The 22,703-nt window shown below is 37.5% G+C and overlaps 1 protein-coding gene across 3 annotated transcripts in view; it reads right to left on the bottom strand.

The window, feature by feature from the left end:
* The window catches only part of LOC116178210, a 35,661-nt gene extending 13,831 nt beyond the window's left edge, over positions 1–21,830 (bottom strand). For 2 of the 3 annotated variants that reach the window (XM_031497647.1, XM_031497655.1), the window contains exons 1-3: positions 21,275–21,830; positions 19,057–19,233; positions 18,824–18,996 (exon numbers count right to left, since the gene is read on the bottom strand). Coding sequence is in view for 1 of the 3 variants with exons in the window: in XM_031497663.1 (XP_031353523.1) it covers positions 846–1,357; positions 3,934–4,125; positions 4,184–4,462; positions 4,522–4,587; positions 4,640–4,775 (1,185 nt within the window). In the remaining 2 variants the exon portion in view is untranslated. Of the gene's footprint in view, positions 1–12; positions 1,358–3,933; positions 4,126–4,183; positions 4,463–4,521; positions 4,588–4,639; positions 4,969–5,023; positions 5,209–18,823; positions 18,997–19,056; positions 19,234–21,274 lie in introns of those variants that run through there. The other variant, XM_031497663.1, reaches the window with a different exon arrangement.
* Between the last annotated feature and the right edge of the window lie 873 nt (positions 21,831–22,703).

Genomic DNA, 22,703 nt, shown 5'->3' with positions numbered 1-22,703 from the left:
ATGGATGTCGATCGAATGACCCATAAAATCGCTTACCATTTGAATATCATCCTTTTTAAGAGTACCAGTAACTGTTGCAAGATGTTTTCTTAATTTAGTAGCCGTAATGTTCTTATTCTGCAGCTCAACTTCTTTACAAAACTCTTTTAGAGAAATATTGGCACTTAAAAATTTCCTCGATGTACCTGGGGGTTGGGCAAACAGATAAGGATTGTCCCTTGATACTTTAGCTTTGTTACGATACTTTAATAGTAAAGTAATGGCATTCATGTTTAATTCCGAAACTAACAAAGGTGCAGGTGAGTTAAGTTTACCTCTTGTAATGTATCGTCCGAATTGCCTTGCCATTTGTGTTTGTGTCTCATCAAAAAGTGTGGCATCTTTAGAAATGGTTTCCAAGGTTTCATACTCCGACAACTGAGACTTTTCAACATCACCCGGTCTTTTCCGGTTAAAAAGCATTATCTGTACCAAAGTAGCTTTTGATAATCGCAGCCACATCTTCATGTTGAAAGAATTGTTTAATTCTGCGCTACACCTTTCAATAACTGTATTTATATGTTTGTAAAGCTTATTTATATCCTCCATTTTCGGAAGAACAATTTTCGTCGACCGTTGTTGTTGTGTTCTATTTTCTTCAGCAACTCTCGAGACCAAAGAATTCCCCATAGTATTCAGTAGTTTTAAAAAATTTTGAGCGTTGGTTTGCTTTACCAAATCCTTTTCCTTAATTGCACATGATTCTACGATTCCTCCCATTTTTCTCATAAGCGTAATTGATGCTGGTCCAAAACTAGGAATATTAAATTTCCCATCATTCAAACCCGCAATATTATGTATGGCTTCTATAAAAGTATCAAAATGGTTCGGTTCAAAAATAGTATATTGGTAATCTTGTCATCTCGTTTTTTCATTTCAATCAGAATGCTCCGAATCATAGCTTGGTGGTGAGTGCTATTACTATATTTTATAGCCATTAAATTGACAAATTCTATTATATGAGCATCATTACAAACTATTCGTGTAATTTCATCGTTTGAAAGTTTTGGATAAATTTGTTCTCTAATAACCTTGCTGGCATGCGGATGTATTTGAGGCAGCGTAGCTCTAGAAGCTGCTTGTACATTCTGTATTCGATGTTGATGGTTTGGTTTAGATTTACAATTTAAATTTAGGTGATTTCGTAAGTTACGTTTTGAGTAAAACCCCTTACAAAATGGACAAGGAATATAATTTTCTTTTGTGCTCTCTTTGTGGTGTGACCGGTGATGAGGTATGACAATGTGATTACTTGAATTGTATAGAAAATTTCCTTCATCCAAAACTTGTTTCAGTAATTGCTGTCGCTTTGAATCATCTGAAACGATATATGAATCTCGTTAGAGTACGTGAACAAATTGTAAATTAATTCACAATGTAGTATTGAAATTGATATTTTTGGGATGTTATTATATCTTCATTATTCATGTTATTTTAGATATTTTTACGTAAAATTCATCCAGTGGCTTACTCAAAAAATATGTTTGGGTAACCGCTTCGAAGATGATTAGTATTCTTTAGAAACAACATCTGTAACGTCAATTCTGCATTCTTTTTCCTGATTACATTGATAACAATATTTTACTGTTTTTAAATAGCAGGTCATGGATAACTGCCTGTGTGGCGCATTAGAAGAGCGTTCCGCTTCATTAACGGGAGGTCAAGAGTTCGAACCTGCAATAAGGAGGGCAGGGAATGAGAATCCTTAGATCAATTTCGAGCATTCTGTTGGCTACTTTGAATTAGGTTTTCCTGCAGTTTTCCTAATTCGTAAGGTAAATACCGAAGTAGTGGGTATAGAACAACTGAAGACCTTTCTGCAGGGGCACCTCTAAAAGCTTCATGCGGGCCACTCTGTAATTGGAAGCAAGCCTGTTGAGGGCCCAGAACACGAGAGGAACAATATTTTGTCTTGTTAATCGTATTCATATCAATTAAAGTAGCCGATGCCAATCAATAAAAATAGCCGCCGGTAGAAACACTTCATTTCAAAATTTTGAAAAATATTATCTTAAGTGTTTAATTATTTGTAACGAAATGTATATTGTTATACATCAATGCATTATGTAATCAGGAAAAAAAATGCAAAAAAAAAAAGATATGAAGGGTGCTGCATTTTTAACAAAACTAACTTTGGGCTAAACTTCGGAATCTGTAGTCTAAAATTTGGTTACTGTGCCACTGAATTCTACGTAAAAATAACTAAAATACAGTTTTCACCTTGTTTCTATGTTATACGTACATGTTGTAGTAACATATGATAATTATAACGTCCCAAAAAGTGTTACAGGGTCGCGAAAACAGCAAGTCTCTATTTTTTAAAACCAATGAGATACCCTGCCGTCTCAACCAAAATAGGACACACAAAATAGGATCGTTTGGCCGGTAAGGGGCGCTTCTCAAATTTAAACGATTTCTTTAATGTCCCATAACTTTTTTATTTTTAAAGATAATTTGGCAAAATCTTTCTTAGAACACTATTTTTTCATACGGGCCGTTGCAGACAACTAGGCTTTCATGGCGAACGAAAGAAGGCAGAATTTTATAAAACGACATTATGACAGTATGTAGTTACGTTTCTTATGCAATTTATAATTCTTATTGTATTTATTCACTTTCACAATATCGCAAATAATATTTATCATAAATATAACAAATGATATATCAAAATTTAGGAAATTTTACACTCTTTTCCAAAATTCCAAAATATATAGGGTAGTCCATATGAAAAAATGTAGTTTAGAATCCTATACAAAAATCAATCGCCCTGTATAAAAACTATGTATCGTGATTGATGTACATAAAAAAGTGCTCTAAGAAAGATTTTGTGAAAGTGAATCATCTTTAATAATAAGAAAGAAATGGAGCATTAAAGAAATCGACTAAATTCCAGAAACGCCCCTTGGCGGCCAAACGATTAGAGATATCTAACTTCTGCTTGCACCAGTAATTTTCTCTTTAAAATTAAACTCCAGACACCTAGGTTCATTTGTTTCTATTTCTTGAAATAAAGGGTTTTTTATAAGAAAGTGTCCAGTTTGGACCACCCTGTACAGTTGGTAGTGGTCCTGTATAGTGGCGCCTTCGAAACTATATATCAAAAAACGTTTTTTGCATACTAATAAAGTGCGCTTTGGGGATAAGATATGCTCAAATCTTATTGAGAAAAAATAAAAATGAAATGAAAAATGTACAGTTCTAAACCTACTGTGAATTTTTTGCAGTTTTTATTTTTTTTCTAGATTTTTTTAAAAAATGCGTAAAATGTTATTTTAAAAACCGTTCAAAATATAATGTAGTGACCGTGCAGTACATTTAAAACCGGTCGGAACACTCCAGTGTTTTGTTCAAAATAAATATATTAAATATTTTAAATAAAATATCCAAGTGTTCTTATCGGCTTCAAATTTGTTACACTCATCATTAAATGTTATTTTTCGGATTTTCTCAAAAAATACAGTTACTTGAAAAATAAAAACATGAAAAATTTATAGTAGATCTAGGATTTTGAAATTTTGCACTTTTACTCAATTTTTCATTCTGAACAACTTTTCTCAATAAGATTTGTGCGTAACTCGTCCCCAAAGAGAGAGGTAAAAATTATAAAGACAATACAATAAAAAATATGGTTTCTCTCGTAGTTTGAATAATAATTTTGATGACAAACTTAACCATCTTCATGCTAAAACTACACTATGCCTTTTTAGTAATGATCAATATCAATGTCAACAACGGCACAAGGGATGATAAACTATGATCTATTGGTATCTATATTGATTTACCTTTGCTTAATTTCATGATTTGTTCGACCAAAGGTCATCTGCATGTTTCCGGTACAAATGACGAGGCAACTGTGCTTGTAACATGTTAACATGTATATTTCAATTCAATTACCTGTGAAGAAGAAGAAATCATGCTCAGACCTGACGTGTTCTTCAAGATTTGTTTCCGCACAAAGTATTCCACAATAAAAACATACGATCATTTCTTCCGCCTTTTCACACATTTGATTCGAGTCATACTCTACAGTTTCAGTTAATTCCTCATTTTCATGTAGGAAAATGTCTGTATCAATGGCCATGTTTTCTACATTTGCACAAAAGTTATATCAATCACTTACAAATCAATAAAATCAGGTGTTTACCTAAAGTAAAACTGGAGTCAGCTATAACATGGAATTCTTCAACTTCTTGTGATATAACATCTGTGTTTGTTGCCACATCGTCAATATCTACGGTAACACTGCCGCTAATATGTTGACTGGAGACAGCAGCTTCCACAGGATAGTCGAGTAAAAACCAATTGGGAGATTGACAGATGAGGGGGTTAATGCCATCTTCATATAAATTCCCCACTGTCTCGACTGTATTTGTGGGTTGTTGGACATTGGAAGAAACTTGGCAACCAGATAATGGACAAAGGTCTAAATTTGTGTTACAAGTTTAATTCGATTACAATTAATATTATAAATAAAATTCTTACCAACAAATGGTTGGTGTTGGTTGTGAGAAATGTTCCTCATTATACTTGACAATAAATGGTGGTTGTCTAAAAATTTATTGGTACATGAAGTTGCAACTGCAATGTTCAAAATACTTACTATTATATGTAACAACCTTAGCAGGATAATATCTGCCGTCAGTCCATTTTGATTGTAAACAGTTTCCCTTTCTTCTGAGAGTGTGAGTTGTGCAAATATGATGTATTTGATCATCAAATCGTACCAAGGCATACATTTTCAAGTTTTATTAATATCTGAATGAATTATTAGAACTCCACAAACTTTTAAACAAGCTGTGGTTTAATAATGAGAATATTTGAAGCCATGGCCATTTAAACAATGCAGATAATAAGACGCGGGCGATGAAAACAAAACGCAGGCAAACAAAACTAAACGCATGCGATAAAAAAGGGCAAGACGTGGGTAATCTGAAATGTAGATTTTTTAATCTATTGCAATGCAAGCAAGTATGTAATATCTTACCTTAATTAATAAATTCGTATTGGGTAGCTGTACTCGCTGCAGACGACACACCTGTATTTCGGAACACCTTCAATTTTCATGTGCAACCTTTCTAAGCAATATGCACATATGACATGCCTGCATTCGAATCGATGGGTTGAATTGTTCCTTAATAACGTGTGGCAGAGAGGACAAGCAAAGTCGAACTGTAATCAGAAGTAATGTAGAATGCACCACTAGACAGACAAGTGTACAGACAAATAATAATTTGGGAATAACATTGAAACAATTAATTAATAAAAAGTCATTGGTCAAAAGACCTAATAGTGAGCAGGTGGTACTCTTCAACAATAGCCAGGTTAAAATTTGGACACGGACAATACCCAGCTCACCTGTTCAAACTAAAGCTGGTAGACTCGCCAAATTGTACATGTGGGGAGTACATATGCGATTTAAACCATATTTTTTTTAGTTGCGAAAATCACATAGCAGCAACCCAAAAATTAATTACAAACTTAATTAAACACAATGTCCATTTACCTACTAATATTACGTCCATACTCTCTATCAATAACAAGGACATATACGATATTTTGATTCCTATTAGACACCAAAATTACCATTTGAATAATTGTCGCTACATTAATATTTATAAACCTTTGTTGTGTTCTGTCCTTCCAATTGCTCTCCTTAAACCGTGGTCAACCCTTGTGTATTGTAAGTAAAGTCTTCATGAACGACCGCATGAAGTGAAGTGTGTCAACCTGTGTGTACACCGTTAGTAAATATCCTCACTTGCCGGCCGCATGGGCATAGATCCCGATAGGGCTGTATAAAAAAAATATATATATATACAGGGCCCTGCAACAGTGCGTCGGTCTTTCCTAGTTTATACGTGGTAGAAAACAGAAAATACACAAAAACCTTTAGTGTATATGTCAACTATAGATGGTTGCGCATTTACAGAAATTATTTTTGACATACAGGGTGTCTCATTTTTACGGTGTCAATAGATAACGGATTTTTTAAATGGAACACCCAGTATATTTTTAGTTGTTTCGGTGCCATTTTTTAACCTCTACATGGCCACCTATTCACTTTTTGGTTTTTTGTTAATATTATTAATTTTTTTCCGAATAAATCCCCATAACCAAGTCCTACTCTGATTTTGCAGTTAAGAAATACATTTGATCCATAACGTTAATTTGAATAAAAAACAAATCTTTGGTACTTCGACAGTTGAATTTCGCGATACAGGGTGTTCACAAAAAATGGTAAAATTTCAAAATGCCAAAACAACTAAATTTTTCAAATCTATTTCAAACTATTTCACAATTTGATAGACTTTTGTGTTCTCTTAAATTTTTATAAGGGATGTCTTGTGCCTAAACCCCGTAGCTTTTAGGTTATTCAGTATTTTTCACAAACATAGTTACCCATTGATTAATTACATGTTTATTCACCAGAATAGAACGTGATAATCAAAAACAAAAAAAATGACAGGCAGCAAACAAATGCCATGCATTAATTATTTGTTGCAGGTGTACTCACTATTTGTGGCGAGAGACGTTTTTACTAAATATATAAAATTGTACCCGATCCGGAAGGCAAACACGAAGACATTGTTTATTTTCCAAACGTGGGAACCCCAAAGATCATACTCTCCGATCATGGGACGCAATTTATCAGTAACAAGTGGACTACAACTTTGAAGGAGAACGGTGTAAAAGTGAGATATTCCGCAGTATATCACCCTCAAAGCAATCCTGTGGAAAGGGCAATGCGAGAGATCGGAAGGTTGATGCGGGCGTACTGTCATGAGCAACATGCAAATTGGACCAAGTACGTGGAAAACAACAGGATTTACACCATACGAGTTGTTGAAAGGAGAGAGGCCACAGCAGTTAATCGAAAAAATTCTGGACTTTCCGGACCAACTAGATATGCCTGTGGAGAGGAAGATCCTACTAGCTCAGAAGAAATTTAAACAGAAAGCAAAGAAAAATAAAAGGCGACATGATAACATAAGCCGTACCAAAATAACTAAGTTGGAAGTAGGCGACTTGGTTCTTGTGAAAATCCATTATCAATCGTCGACATTTGAGAAAACTATTAAAAAGTTCTTTTTGCTTTACGAGGGGCCATGTGAGGTAGCGAAAGAAATTGGTAGTAATGCATACGTTCTAAATTGGCCAGGGACAAAAGATTATAGAACTACACAAAATATTATAAATTTGAAAAAATATATGTCCAGTCATGACACAGGTACATAGTAAATGATTCAGGGGGTCAAAATTTTTTAGTTCACAAAATATATTTTATTCAAGAAAAAATTTGAGGGGTAATCTGTAACAGCACAGACATTTCTGCTGGTTCATTTTGTCATACTGTGTATAAATATTTGTTAGTTAATTAAGTTGGGAACATACTGTACATAAGTTCTGGGGAGTTTAGTGAGTAAGTTGGTATGAGGGAGAACGAAGAGAAGAGAGCGATGGCCGCTTAAGAAAGTCAAGGTGGTTGTAGTAAAACTTAAGAAAACATTTTGTTGTCCTAGAGAATATCTTTAGCGTGAATATTTTTACGTAGGAAGACAGTGGAAGTGCTCTACGTTTCGTAGTATAAAATTCGTTACCTTTACACGCGAAAATAACTGATAATAAGTATTGTGCAATAGTGACGCAATCATATGTGAGTTCAACGCCATAAAGAGCAAGAAAACTTTCCACGTGAAGGCAGTTCGCAATCCCATTCTGGGAAACCATTTTCACCTTTTTGCCAGCGATTGTTTTACCTTGAAGGGGCCAGCGATTTGTTTATCCGCCGGCGTGTTGTTTTCACCTGAAGAAGATCGAGTAGGAATCGACATTCGAACCAATCTATTTGGAGGTTACCGACATCAACGAAATTCAAGGAGTCTGAGCCGCACTAGGAGTCAAACCCAGGCAGGCGACGACGAGCTTCCATGTGAAGGCGACATAAAAAGAGATAAAGTACTTAACAATTTTATTTGTGTACTCGCGAGTTCGGCATTCATTTGGGCGAATAAAAGAAACAAAAAACTGTAACGGCTGTTTACATCTTTAGGCAGTATGGATTGTGTCGTGTATAGATTTGGCCACCGTGAGGTAATTTCTCTTTTTACCGCTTGGAGTCCCTATTCCGTTACCTTGGGGTTTGCGATTAAAAAGCCGGTGGTGGGACAAGGAAATGGCGATCTGAGGGCATTTTGTGTTAGCACGCCGAAAAGTAATGTTGCGCATTTAAAAGTTGGAATTAATTGTGTTCATTGAGGCATCCGTTTGGATATTGGAATTGGATATTTGGGGAGTTGTCTCGATGCCGTTTAGCGGGATTTAATTGATATCCACTTTCACTTAATTGGTGCTTTGGTCTAGCACGCGGCTTGGCCGGGTTTTATGCAACAAGGCGTTTATCGGCATTTATTTTGATCATCCGCTTCAGGTCGAAGGTAAGAGTCATTCCTTACTCTTTTGTGGTCATTTCGTTATTTCATACGGGGTATATTTGCAGCGGATTTGGTGACGGATCTACATTACCACGTGAATCTAGTATTTGTTTTGTCACTTATCGGCATGGGAACAGTCGTGGGTCTCGTGTAATCAGACTGGAGATTTGGTATTGGATGTGAGCTGCGAAGGATATGTAAAACTGTTCGAGTTCGAGTTCCGGGGAGACCTGTTTAACTGTGATTGTCTGTACCGCATGGTTATTTGTCGTAACGTCGGAGGAATTTTATGCATGGCTGTAATTGAGGGAAGCCGTTAACTGGGTGGAATCGTCGTGTACCAAGTTCGAGCGCGACACCTGTCCGAGAACTTGATCGTTCTGGTCGGAGACAGCTCCGAGACATCGTTGCCGATTTTGCTGTTCACCGTTACCGTCCCATTGCGATCCCTTCGAGTTTACCGATAGGCGAGGACCCGCACAGCTACGTGGATTGTTGGTTGTTTCGTGTACATGCTGGTGACACCTCTGGAAAACGTTACTTTTGATGCGAGGTTTGGAATTTCACGTAAATTATTACTAGCAGAGAATCTGATAGATTCTATTTAGCTGTTGGCTTAACCCGACTTGTTAGTAATTAGTTGAAGTCCTTCGTATCTCAAGTAAGATACTGGGAGATTGTTGGTTGTGTAATTAATATTGGAACCTGGCATAGCCGGTTAAATGTAACGATTTTGAGTTCACTTAATTAACATACCTATTGAATAGCGTCACTGGCATAATCAAGTACATTTATTTGTGTGTCACATATTTTTCTTGTTGGAAATTATTTGTTTCCTTTATTACCAGTGATAGCTGCTGGTAATTGTCATAACACTTAAGGGGTTTTATATACAGGGTGACAATTTGAAAACTTACCACCCCCCATATCTTAGTAAATAAACGAGATATTTAAAAAAGTCAAAATCCGTTTCGGTAATTCGGAGGGGGAATCACAATGACATAGTTGGCGACGCACCCCCTCCAACCCCCTGCGCCCCAGCCACCCCAACTTTTAGATCTTAAATAGTGACCCCCCATGTGTGATATGTCGTTGGAACGCTCTGAAAAAATGCTTTCCAACCATACCAAATAGCATTACATTTAGGTTAGCAATTATCAAAAAATAAACTAATCTGATACATTTGAAATCTGTCGTATTTAAAACGCAACCGGCGAACATAGACGAACTAAGACAGAGAATAATTCAAGAATGTCGAAATATTGCAAAACCAACATAGGAAAGGTTCGACAAGAGTTTGAGAATAGATTATACCTGGCGATCAAAAATGAGTTGCTGTCGAGTCGGCTTTGGAAGTTCAAGTTAAATACGATTTTCCATGTTTATTTTTTGATTTGCACGATAATTACTAACCTAAATGTAATGCTATTTGGTATGGTTGGAAAGCATTTTTTCAGAGCTTTCCAATGACGTATCACACATGGGGAGTCAGTATTTAAGATTTAAAAGTTGTGGTGGCTAGGGCGCAGGGGGTGTGAGGGGGTGCGTCGCCAACTATGTCATTGTGATTCCCCCTCCGGATTACAGAATCGGATATTGATTTTTTTAAATATCTCGTTTATTTACTAAGATTTGGGGGGTGGTAAGTTTTCAAATTGTCACCCTGTATGTTATTTATGCATGGTAGATTTTTAATATGGGTAACCTTCTGTGATTTCGCACTGTGGTAAGTCTCATATATATATATATATATATTAATATATTATATTTATTATATACTATTATTATATATATTATATTATTGAATTTTGTGTGTTGGGTTGCAGCAAATCAGGCGGCCCCAAATTGATTCTTTGTGATGCATCACCAGGTATCTTAAATATTTATGTGTAACTGATCGGTGTAATAGTTCGTATTGCGTACATTTGCTTGGTACGTTTTGAGGTAGCAGTTAAATCGGAAATCCGATATTATTCCCTGCTACTCGGGTGTTCGACGTCGAAGTCATAGGGGGGTTGATTGGATTATTTATTGCTTGTTGTCATTTTAAAAAGGGGGGGGGGGGGATTTTGGGTACTTGATTCGGCGACCGTTTAATAGGTTTGTGTGGTACGAGTTGCAGATTCTATTATTTACTCTTGTTATTACTTACAATTTGTTTGGAGATTTGTTAAATAGTTATTAAAGAGGGCTAGTCAAGTTGCATGTATTTGTGTTTTGATTGCGAGAGTGTGTGAGTACCCTGGGTACGTGAGCTGTCGCTCGATTCTTTCTTTAAATTACCATCTACGGACCGACTCCCGGTACTAGAGCAGCGGTTGGGAATCCGAGTCGGTGGCGCCCACAACTTTTTTTATCACTTTTAGGATTTGGTTCCGGCCAACGTGGAACCCCACCCGTCTCCCTGAGCTAGAGCAAGGGTGCGCTGCCTATACTTATTTGAGTCGAGTTGACAGTGAGAGGAGGAATTGCAGGTAGGGTGGTAGCGCCATAGGTGACTGCATTATTATTTGGTTACTGTATTCTGCTTCGGCTATTTGCCAAGTTGGCGTTGCAAAACCTTTCTGCGTTTCTGATGTTTAAATTAAATAGGTATCATTTGTATGAGAGTATTGGATTGTTTAGATTAAGCGAGGTAGAAATAATATTTAGTTGTTTGGTAGGGAAGCAATAAGTTAGAATTAGAATTTGATTTAAAAAGCACCGAAGAAAATTATACCGGTATTGTCGTTTTGCATTATAGTTTGTTTTTTCTATCGAAGCAGTGAATTGTAAAACACCCAGAAGTCCTGTAGAGAAAGAGCATCTCATCCCTGAGTTAATTAAATATTAGTCGAGGCATATTATTATTGTAACTAAGAACCAAAGCAGACACAAGGTAAGTGCTGTTATTGACCACTTTTCTTTATTTATTGAGAATCCATCTTAAAATAATTGTAACAGCTGTATATATACAGGGTGGTGACTTGCGCAGCGCATCATAGGGATTTCAATGTAAAATTCATAACATGCGATTATTGGCTCCCAAAATTATTTAGAGTAGAAACAAATTTTTTACGTCAATAAACCGTATAAGTTTTCAATTTTTTGCATAATAAAGACGGAAAATTGGAAAAATAAAACCCCCATCTTATCAATAATCTGTGATGCCATGGAATTTTATAATAGAAAAGCTACGCCAATATCCGTCATGCCATGGAATGTCTGCTATAAAACAAATCAAATTCTATCAAAAAGTATTATATTTAGAACAGCGAATTCAACATAAAGAAAGACCAAATTACTAAAAACGACCACTATTTTTGCATTTCCCAAAAGTTGCACGAAAAGTAGCCGTTTTGGCGCGGCCGCTGGCGGTGGTCTGGTTGGTCCTACAGATTTGGTTGTTAGGAGGATCATTTTGAGAGACGTTCCTTGGAGACAAATGTGCCACCATCAGTAAGACAGAGAAGACAAGAGGTCGCAGGGACTTCAGCTGCAGTTGTCCAAGAGGAAATGAAACCAGGCAAACGTAAAAGATGTTATTTTTGCACAAAAGACTCTAAAACTAAATATTTTTGTGTAAAGTGTAAAAATTTATTTGTCTCACTCATCTTAAACCTTTGTGTCCCAAATGTGCTAATGCCGAAGAAAATGTGTAAAATTATCATTATAATACTCTTCTAGAATATAGTACTGCTCACAAGTTTTGAATAAATGTATTTTCATGAAATTATTTCTTTCTTTATTAACTTATTTCTTCCTCGGTGCATAGAAAAGATTAGTTTTCTTTTAAATGTTTCGCAGGTGACCGAATGATGTCACGTGGACTTAGATCCTAGGCCTACTGAATGGACCAGATCATACAAGTGAAGAAGAAAGAAGAGGAACAATCTCATTTAGAGGCATCGTCATTAGATAAAGAAAATATTGGATTTAGCTTGTTGAAAGAAGCGCTTGGACATGAATTTTTGATTGTTCCATCTGTACCCCGAAGATGCTAGTTCCAGCACCAACCACATCAATTTTGAATCAGATGAATGCCTAGGCGACGTCGAAAATGAAATTGTTATTGACTTGGACCTGGAACTAGTCTAGAATTTGACGGTACATTTGCCGTACGTCACTCGTAAAGGCGACAAGATTCACTCGAAATTGCAACAGCAACCTTGTGATATCGTTTTGCAATTTGGGGCCCGCCACCAGAATATCATTTAATGATAACTGGTTACTGGCCTTAGCCGAAGCATCAAAAACAACACGAATATTCGAAGTGTCTAAGTTTGACTTAAAAACACCGTAATGTAGAATGTAGTAACAATAGTCCAGGCGCTAATATAGGTATTGAGCATGCACTGGAAGTCTAACGCAGTTTGACTTTTGATTATTGTTGGGGGCATATAGTAAATGAAAAATATCGATGTGGTCGCATTTCCGCGGTGGGCATAACATGATCCGGCACCTGCGTAGCTGCTTGCGTTCTCTGAATGCACCCTGGTTTTAACAGAAGCAAAGAATATACCGCCTTTTCTTCTATCGCTTTCGTTTTATGGTTCCGAGAAAAATACACACTTTGTTTGGCTGCAGTTCTTGTACCAAAACCATGGAATAAGTGCTCCTTCTTTTTTTATTCACTTTGACCGGATAGTATTAGAACTTATAAGCAGTATGTTCCTAAAGTAATTGACTATGAAAAGAGGCACGTGAGAAAAAAGACAAAAGGCCACTTTTGCATTTCTAATATTTTCGTTTTCAACTTTTATCTCGCCACGACCTCTCTTACGCTGTATCTACATAGTTATTTATTATGTAATCATGTTTAAAACCCATTAAAACCCAAGATATTTTTCCCAAAAAAACAATTTTTGTTCAACATATTTTTATCAGGGTCATCATTTGAAGCAAAAAAGTAAATGTAAGTCATACTCTAAAATCAAAGATTTAGATAGCACTTACATGTCCTCAAATGGGGACAATGGGTTGAAGAGTTAATAAATTTTAAAATATATAAATTAAAAACTTTATTGTAAAGGTCTTTAAAAATCAAACCAAAACTCGTAGAAAAAATAATAGAGTAATAATAAAAGTAAAAACTAATATTAAATCACGAATGATAATTTCTGAAACAGTCCCGTTCTAAGCAAAGGGTCACTTTACACTTTGAGCAACCCCATCTTGCTTTGCTATGACACACAGCACACCGACGTTGTTTATCATATTTTTCTGGAAAATGGCCACTTGAAGAATTCCTTACACTTTGTAATACGTTCCCAGCAGGTCTGGCTTTTAGATTGGCTGGCATTTCTTGGCAGCAAAAATAGTGGCGAACGATCATTCTTTGAAAATCCAGTAATGGGATGGAGTTATCAGATGCTATTTGGAAAATCCTCCAGGGATTGACAATATGTATATGGTGCAACTCAACTTCACCGGTTACGTCATTAGGAAAGATATCTCCAGCTTCTTCTAAATTATGTTCGTCAAAGTCCTCTTGATCCGTTTGAGGATCTGCGTCAGGGGGACTAATAACGATATCAACTTCATCTTGAGTATCAGTCGCAGCGACATTTTCCAAGGCAGCTTGAAGGTTACGATATCTTTTCCCATAAAAGTTGCATGTGGGTATTTCTGGGTATGGATCCGGGTCCATAACTAACTAAAAGGAGAAGGAAAGCCAGATAAGAAATAATCCGTAACATATCTTTTATTAGAAGTACATACTTCATCCCATTGTCCCCAAATGGGTACACCATAGTTATCGGCCTTACCTGATTGGCGGTTTTGCAGATTATGTCAAAATATGAATTGAACACACACCCTTACACTCCAGACAATCAATATTGTAACTTCATATACGGCGCTAAATGTTTCAGTTACCGTTTGGCCGAATATTCAATAACAGGTATACACGAGGTTTTAACCGACTGTCATTTTTCGTTACAACAATGCGTCTAGCGCCCTCGCGCGTTGATATACATGAGCTGCTTATCAACATAAGAGACGAAAACTGTACGAAGTAAGTAAATTAAACTGTTATAGTTGACAGATTAATAAGATGATGGTGCTAACATGCCTTTCTCTTCACTGTCCCCATATGAGTACAGTGGGAAATAATGGGTTTTAACTGGTAAGCTTATATAAAAATGAAGTAAACTTTCGGAAATAAAAGCATTTCGAATTGAACATACTAAGCCCCTCTTTCACTGTCACATAATTGCCCAAGCAAGAAAGCTAAATATCCAATGCCACCGCACAGACTCTCATGCAATAGATAGTAAACAATTGTATAATTTCAAAATAGATGGGATTGTCCATAAAGCTGTGGACGTCCACTACTACGACCTCTGCCTATTCAATAAGAAAAACATATTAACTGTTTACTTCTAATACACTTTCTATTCTATTCGCAGAGGAGCCCGACTGGGCAGCACTTAGACACTCCAGAGGCCCATTGTGCCTCCTTTCTTTTGCAACTGAGTTCAGAGCCCGTTCCTCTCAATGAAGGATAGGACCCTGTTTAGCCTAAGTTGCTTCACTCTCCTCGGTTCCAGATAGCTGTCTCCAAGAAGTTCATGTCTGTCCCTGATCAATGCGTCACAGTGACACATCACATGCTCGGTAGTTTCATCTGCCTCGCCACAGAAACTGCACGTGGACTCCTCCGCGAACCCAATGTTATGTGATGTTGGGAGATACCCAACAATAAAAGTCACATCTCCTAAACTATATTTATTTAATTAAAGTTGAATAAACGCCGCTTACGCAGCTTAGTCTTGGTCGTTACCTTATGACAATCTAATTCATACTCATCAATACTAACTTGTTAACAATAAAATACATTTCCGTTTGATTGTGTAATTGTAAGTATAAATGCAAGTTAGAGGTTTGTTAACCTATGAACATTATTGTCTATTTACCACAGTTATGCAGGTGATAATTGACCATCCAGTGCTACGTAAGGACACCGGTGATCTTCCTAATCCAGATTAGGAATAAAGTTATTGTATTTGTAGGAATTAAACGTTTAAAGGAAATTGTATGACAAGACAAGTTTTATTTATATTGAAGTTATTTTTTTTTAATTGTTTATATACACATGCTATTTTTTTAATTAAATTATAAAATCGCATAAGTTCCGAATGTAAACACAACAACTCCTCCCCAACTTATAAATTTAAACGATCCGGAGGACGACGTACACGGTTAGAACGGCGTAGCTGCGGTAAAGTATTCTCTTCATTTGTAGGTACACTGGCCGTTATGTCCAACGTAGGTGTATTTATTTCTGGATCAGGTAAAGTTTCGGGTAAAGTTGTAACATCAGAATGATTGTTAGAGGGGTCATAAGGAATATCATCATTTTGAGGAGAGTCTCGCGGAGTAGCATCCCCAAGGACCCCAACTCTGCGTAACTGATCAACGTGTCTCTTCCAAACATTACCATTATCAAGCTTAACATGATAGTGTAATTTCCCTAACTTTTTATCAACATTTCCAAATTTCCATTTGATATCGTTTGCATAGTTTCTTACAGCAACTCTGTCATTAATTTGGAAATCTCGAACTGGTATATTATTACGAATTGCAGTAGCATTTTTATTTAAATCGGGTTTAATTAAATCCAATCGGGATGTAATTTCACGTCCGAACATTAACATTGAAGGTGATTGTTTGGTAATACTATGAGACATTTTGCGATATTGTAAAAGTAATCTACATAATTCTTTTTCAACATCAGAACTATTACCGTTAATTGCGCGTAATGATTGCTTTAATGTTTGAACATATCGTTCTGCCAACCCATTTGTCGCAGGATGGTATGGCGCACTTAAACTATGTTTAATTCCGTTTTGTTTAAGAAAACTTTCAAAAGCGTAAGATACAACATTCCTGCCATTATCACTCACCACTACACGCGGTATGCCAAAACGACTAAATATTTCACGGCATATTTTTATGGTTGTATTGGCAGTCATATCTTTTGTAACATAAACTTCGGGCCATCGTGAATATGCATCAACTAAAATAAAATAATAATGACCATAAAATGGACCTGCATAGTCGACATGTACACGATGAAATGGTTTATTTACACTTTCCCATGAATGTACTGGTACTACTGTAGATGTATGCTTAATTTTATTGCAGTTAGCACAATTCTTTACTAACGTTTCAATATCGTTGTCTATACCAGGCCACCAGCAATAACTACGGGCTAAACCTTTCATTTTGTAAATACCAAAATGTGCAGAGTGTAACTCATCTAAAATTTGTTTTTGTAAAATTTTAGGTATTATTACTCTTTGACCTCGCAAAATACATTCTTGTCTGAATCCCCGGATTCAAAACAAAACTTCAATAACTCAAGATTAATAGGTGATGATGCTGGCGCCTGCGGACGTGACATCATATCCTTCGCCTGGCGATCATTAACCGTCATAGATTCCAACATCTTTCCATCTACTTCTCTATTAGATACACTTAACCTTTGACTGCTCTCACCTGATGGCGTTAAATCATCTATAGCGTAATCGTTAATATCCCTAATATCTCCCTCCGCCATAAATTCCTGCAAGTAAGTAGTGTTATCATTTACATCATCCAGGGTCGTATCATCTGATTCAAGCTCTGCGTCGTCTTGAACGCTTATACTAGTTGCAACCGACCTATCATCCTGATCGTCTACATAATCTTCGAACCCTCGCTCGTCCTCCCCCAACCATACATAAAGCCTGATTCTTCTCTCAATTAATAAACTCCGAAAACTAAATAAGTAACCCCTCACCTCCTCTCGGCTGTACCCATAAATCCCGCTGCCGAGCAACACAGTATCATAGTCACCTGATTCACACGCACCCTCGTCGCCAATTTATTGTATTTGTGGGAATTAAACGTTTAAAGGAAATTGTATGACAAGACAAGTTTTATTTATATTGAAGTTATTTTTTTTTAATTGTTTATATACACATGCTATTTTTTTAATTAAATTATAAAATCGCATAAGTTCCGAATGTAAACACAACAAAAGTCAGCTTCTATTTAGGTTTAGTAGCTTAGAAGACCCCAATTTACCAAGGAGCCTTGGACTGTCTGAGTCAGTTCCAGTTATGACGATTGCGCGATCGTCCGCGTATCCCTGTGTATACGTTTCCCCCTCGTTCAGGGTTCAGGAGCCCGACTAGTATTACGTACCACAGTAGTGGAGCTCATCTCCGTCATCCCAATTGTAGATATAGTGATTCTGCTTCCGAATGGTTCGGATCCATCTTACGATTGACCCATCAATGCCAAAGCTTTCACCAGCCTCACTAATTGAATCGAACGTGGTGTTGTTAAACGCACCCTCGTTATCCAAAAACGCTCCTAGGGCTCCCCCCCCCCCTCCCCCTCGGAAGGCATTCCCTTTTCCAGCCTGCACACCAAGCTGTGTAGAGCTGTCTCCGTGGACATACACCCTGTAAGCATGTTGGAACAGATGTAGTGGTCTACTAACTAGTACGCCATTCCTTATGTATGCATCCACCAGCTTCTCCATCGTTTTTAGAAGAAACGATGATAGGCTGGTAGGCCTGTAGTCCTTCGCCATGTCATATTTAGCACGACCCGGGTTAGGTAGGTACACAATTCTTACCTTCCTCCAGTTTCCGGCGATAAACTCTAAAGTCAGACAGGTGCAACAAGTGTAAGAGCGCGGCTCCAGGCGCTTCTGCAGAAGAGCCGGGTATCAGTTCTTATACAATAATTCGATATGTAATTGTTGGTTTTAGGTACCCAACATTGATAAAAAAAATCGACCCAGAGGCAGCCTTAGGCTTTGGCGCAGGGCCCGCTGACCCGAGGTTTTACCCTCGAGCCGCCGCTTCCTGGTCATAGCCTTCTGCACGCCAGTCCTGTTCTTCTTGCGAATAGGAGCTGACCTACCACCAGGTCCTTGAATAAGGCCCTGCGTTGGAACCGGGTCCATTTTAAGAGCCTGGCTTGTTGGTCCTCTCTGACGATGAACCCAAAAAGGTTTTATTTGAAGGTTTATCCATACAATTCCCACAAGTAATGCGGAGGTGCGGTCTCACCTGGGCAGACTCGCTCGCCCAGGAGTTGGCTGCCAGCCCCTTCCCAAAGAAAAGGAGCCACCACTCGGCACGGCCGCTAACACCTTGACTTAGGGAGCTTGGTCCGCGGCGACCACATTCGTCGCTACCAGTCTGGGTTTTAGCCCCGACGAGCCAGTTATAATCGTCACTACCCACACCGAAGTACGACTCACGTACTATCGTACAGGTGTCTGTATGGAGATCCCCCTATCCGCCACCCGGGGACGCATCCGACGGGTGCCTAACTACACGGGTCTAACATACTTTAATTAAATTACTTACGATCTCTGTACGCCCGAATCCAATTATTAAACTTTGTTAAGGTGCGGCGCTGTGAAGCCGTCCACTCCGCAAACACGGAGGGTACAGTGCACAAATTAATGCGCTGTACCCTGTGCCTTCAACGATGATAGGAGGCGCACCAACTCTAGCTCCATAACGCGTAAATCCTTATTCTGAAAATAAAACGTTATATCAAATTAGGGCGTCCAAGTAATTTCATGGAGCATACTTACTCTTCTCACATCGTTGGTGCCTATCATTAGGTACATCTCTTGGGCAATGCGGTAGTCAAATCCTTCGGATCAACACCGCATTACCCGCTGGCGGAGCTGCCTAAGGGTTTGCCCCCCAATAGCCAGGCCCGAGTATACCTGGCCGCTTCCACCCCTTGGCCTTGTGGAAAGGTATTACTGGAAGGTAAAGATAAAACAGTTAATGCAAAAGCAGCTCTTGAAAAACGAATGTTCCGCTAGCATCTTGAAATAAATATACCTGTGACCAAAAATGAAAAGTGTTTTGCATTACTAAATTACCACACACAACTAGCCAATCAACATTTAATAACTTCTGCCACTGGAGTTCTAACAATGCATGATTCTTTTCAACAAATTGATTCACAAATGGAAGATTATAAACTTGGGTCGCACTTGACTTAGACAAATAGAAGGAGAGAACCTTTTTAAATTTCTAAATTGGCAATCTCTGTACCAACTCAAAAAGTAATTTTTTAATAAATTGATAAGCTCTTTGTTTGACAAGATTTTGTTGTTCAACGTCAATTTTCGCCTGCCTGGTAATATTCAATACCAAAATCGGCACTGTCTAAAGTTACATAAGTCAAGGGATTATCTACGCACTGTGCAATTTCGTTGATACCCTGCTGAATAAAAATAGGTTTAAGTATCTACAGTAATAATCGTATTACATAAATCATCATAAGCCGTCCCAATATCAACTTCATTTTTCTGAAAAGTGAAGTTTATAAGATTAATTTCATACAATATGGGTTTAACAATTTTTAAGTATAACAAGTTCGTATCATCATTGAGCATTTCATTCAGTAACCTAGCTTTATAACATTTCTCAGATCTAGACCGTGAACGCAACGGTTGCGCTGACCAGCTAGGAAACGTACTGAGTGCCACATACTCCGTTTCCTAGACAGTGGGCGCAACGGTGCGTGAGTGATACTCAAAAAGCCTGACAGGTCATTAGTAATATCAGTAATAAAAAGAAGCTAGATATTAATTTGTAATTGTTTATTTTCATTTTAATAGATATAATAGATAAAATATTTTGATACATAGGTACCTAATAAATATATATTTAATAAATTATGATTAAATGCAGTAAAAATGCAACCATGTAGAAGGATGTAGAAGATTTTTGCACCGCAGTTCCTGTTTCTTTCCCTAACGTTGTTTTTTTCTTTCTTTAATTTTAGCATTATGCTGACAAACCCAATGTTTTCGATACTGTAGTTTTTTTAATTTTAGGATATGTTCTGTTTACAATCCACTCTGTACAAGTGGCTTTAGAAAAGTTTTTAATCCAATTTTTTGCAGTAATACCTATATCTCTTTGGATGTTGGTTCGCAGAATAACTGTTTTGGTCGATCTTAATTATTCTGATATTACAATCAAACGTTTTTATGGCTTCAATTACAGTCTTTTCTCCGCCTTGATTCATATTGGCAAGCCTTTCACTTTCACAACACAAAGAAAATGTGCGGAATATTACTTCTAATTTGCAGTTGGACGTCTCATTGGCACCATAGCAAATGAATAAATATGCTATGCATGCATCCACGTAAAAATGCTTACCGGTTACCGCAAAGGTTATTCGCTCCATCTGTGCCAAGGCCTATTAGATTTGATAAATTTAAACCAATTTCTAATAAATAGTCTACAATATACTTAAATAATGAATCAGCTGATGCGCTTCCAACAGGTATTATTCCCAAAAAATGAGTTTCAATCATTTTATTTTTTATGCTAAAATATCAAGTAGATACCCAAAATCCAAAACTGAAAACCGACATACTGACCAAGTGACCACGGATAGTGTCTACTGTCCAACCTACCGCAGGAGCGCCGATACGGGGGTTAAGTAGGGGTAAATGCCCCGGCCTAGTTTTCAAATTCCATTACCTAAAGTCAATAGTCATGGATTCTTGAATATTTATGTAAGTTGACTTGCACCTAGATTCCAAGAATCCCTAATACCTACATTTTCTTTGAAATTCTCAATCTGTTTATTTTGCGAGGAGTACAGGTATGAGGTAAAGGATTAGTCTGTTAGCAGAATAAAGAAAAGATCTTTATTTTATGACCTACTACCGACTCAGCTTTTATACTGAACAATAATATTCTTGTTGCAATTACCTTTACCCCACTAACACCTTATTTTATTTAAATATACTAATTGAGCTATTTGTATAATCTGCATACCTCTACTGAAAAATCCTTTCACAGTCACATTCTCCTTAGACTTGCTGTATGGGGGATACAGATGCCGCGTTTCTTCTACTAATCGGCCTTTTCATATTTTTCTTGTGGATACTGTACAGTTTACCCAACATAATGATAACCAAAATCACTGCAACCTTCATGTCAGTGCTGAACTGAATGGTCTGCTCCTGATTTATAAAATTTGCATTTATAACTTCGTTTTCATCCAGCTCCTGTTGCTGCGTTTTTGATTTTGATGACCCCATTTTATATTCTGATATTTCTTCCTAATGCACCTCCTAAAAATACATTCTAATTGACTTACTCCCATTGATTGGATTAACAGAAGTAAAAGGATCTTCAATTGGCAATGAACATGGAAACCAGAATGTATGGCTTAACCATTCACGATATCCGGGCAATTGCGTACCAATTAGCCGTTAAAAACCGCATTCCAAATCCATTTTCAGCAAAAACGCAACTTGCTGGCAAACATTGGTTTACTGGTTTTCGTATGCGTCATCCTGAAATTTCGTTAAGAGCACCCGAAGCAACATCCACAGCCCGAGCTAGAGCTTTTAACCGCCCAGTTTTTTTCACTGTTAAAATCCGCAATGGATAAAACGCCGGGTAGCCCCACAGGTTATTCAACGTGGATGAAACATACGTGAGTACGGTCCCTGGAAAAAATTGCAAGATATTGGCAAAAAAGGGAAGAAAGCAAGTCGGTAGAGTTGTGTCGGCTGAGCGAGGAGTTTCAACAACTGCTGTTATCTGTATGTCAGCGGGAGGCAATTTTGTTCCCCCAATGTTGATTTTTTTCTAGACAGCGAATGAAGCAAGAGTTGAAAGATGGTTCACCACCTGGAACAATATTTGAATGCAATGAGTCTGGTTGGATGAAGATTGAAGTTTTTAGTAAATGGTTTGATCACTTTTTAAGTCATGTGAAACCAACGAAAAGCGACCCCGCACTTTTGATACTAGACGGGCATCTTTCCCATACCAAGAATTTACTAGTCATAGAAAAAGCAAGAGAAAGCTTTGTTACCATTATTTGCCTACCTCCTCACTGCACTCATAGGTTGCAGCCATTAGATGTTTCAGTTATGTATCCGTTGAATCATTACCACGATAAGGCTCTTGAAAAGTGGCTCAACAATTACCCAGGAAGGGTTGTCACAGTTTTTCAAATTACATCTATTTTTAATGAATCTTACATTCAAGCTTGCAGTCCTGCTAATGCGATAAATGGATTTAAGAAAACTGGATTGGTTCCATACGACCCTGATGTATTCACGGATATTGATTTTGCAGCAGCGGAAGTCACTGAAGAAGACATCGTGATGACTTCAGACCAAACTTGTGAAGCTGTACCAGAAGGCGATGTCGAAGTCGATGATCCTCAAGAGCAACACCAAATCAAGCG

The sequence above is a fragment of the Photinus pyralis genome, unplaced genomic scaffold (genome assembly GCF_008802855.1).
Source record: "Photinus pyralis isolate 1611_PpyrPB1 unplaced genomic scaffold, Ppyr1.3 Ppyr1.4_LG1, whole genome shotgun sequence".
NCBI lineage: Eukaryota > Metazoa > Arthropoda > Insecta > Coleoptera > Lampyridae > Photinus > Photinus pyralis.
The sequence above is the reverse complement of the archived record's forward strand: the minus strand, read 5'-3'. Positions and strand labels throughout refer to the sequence as shown.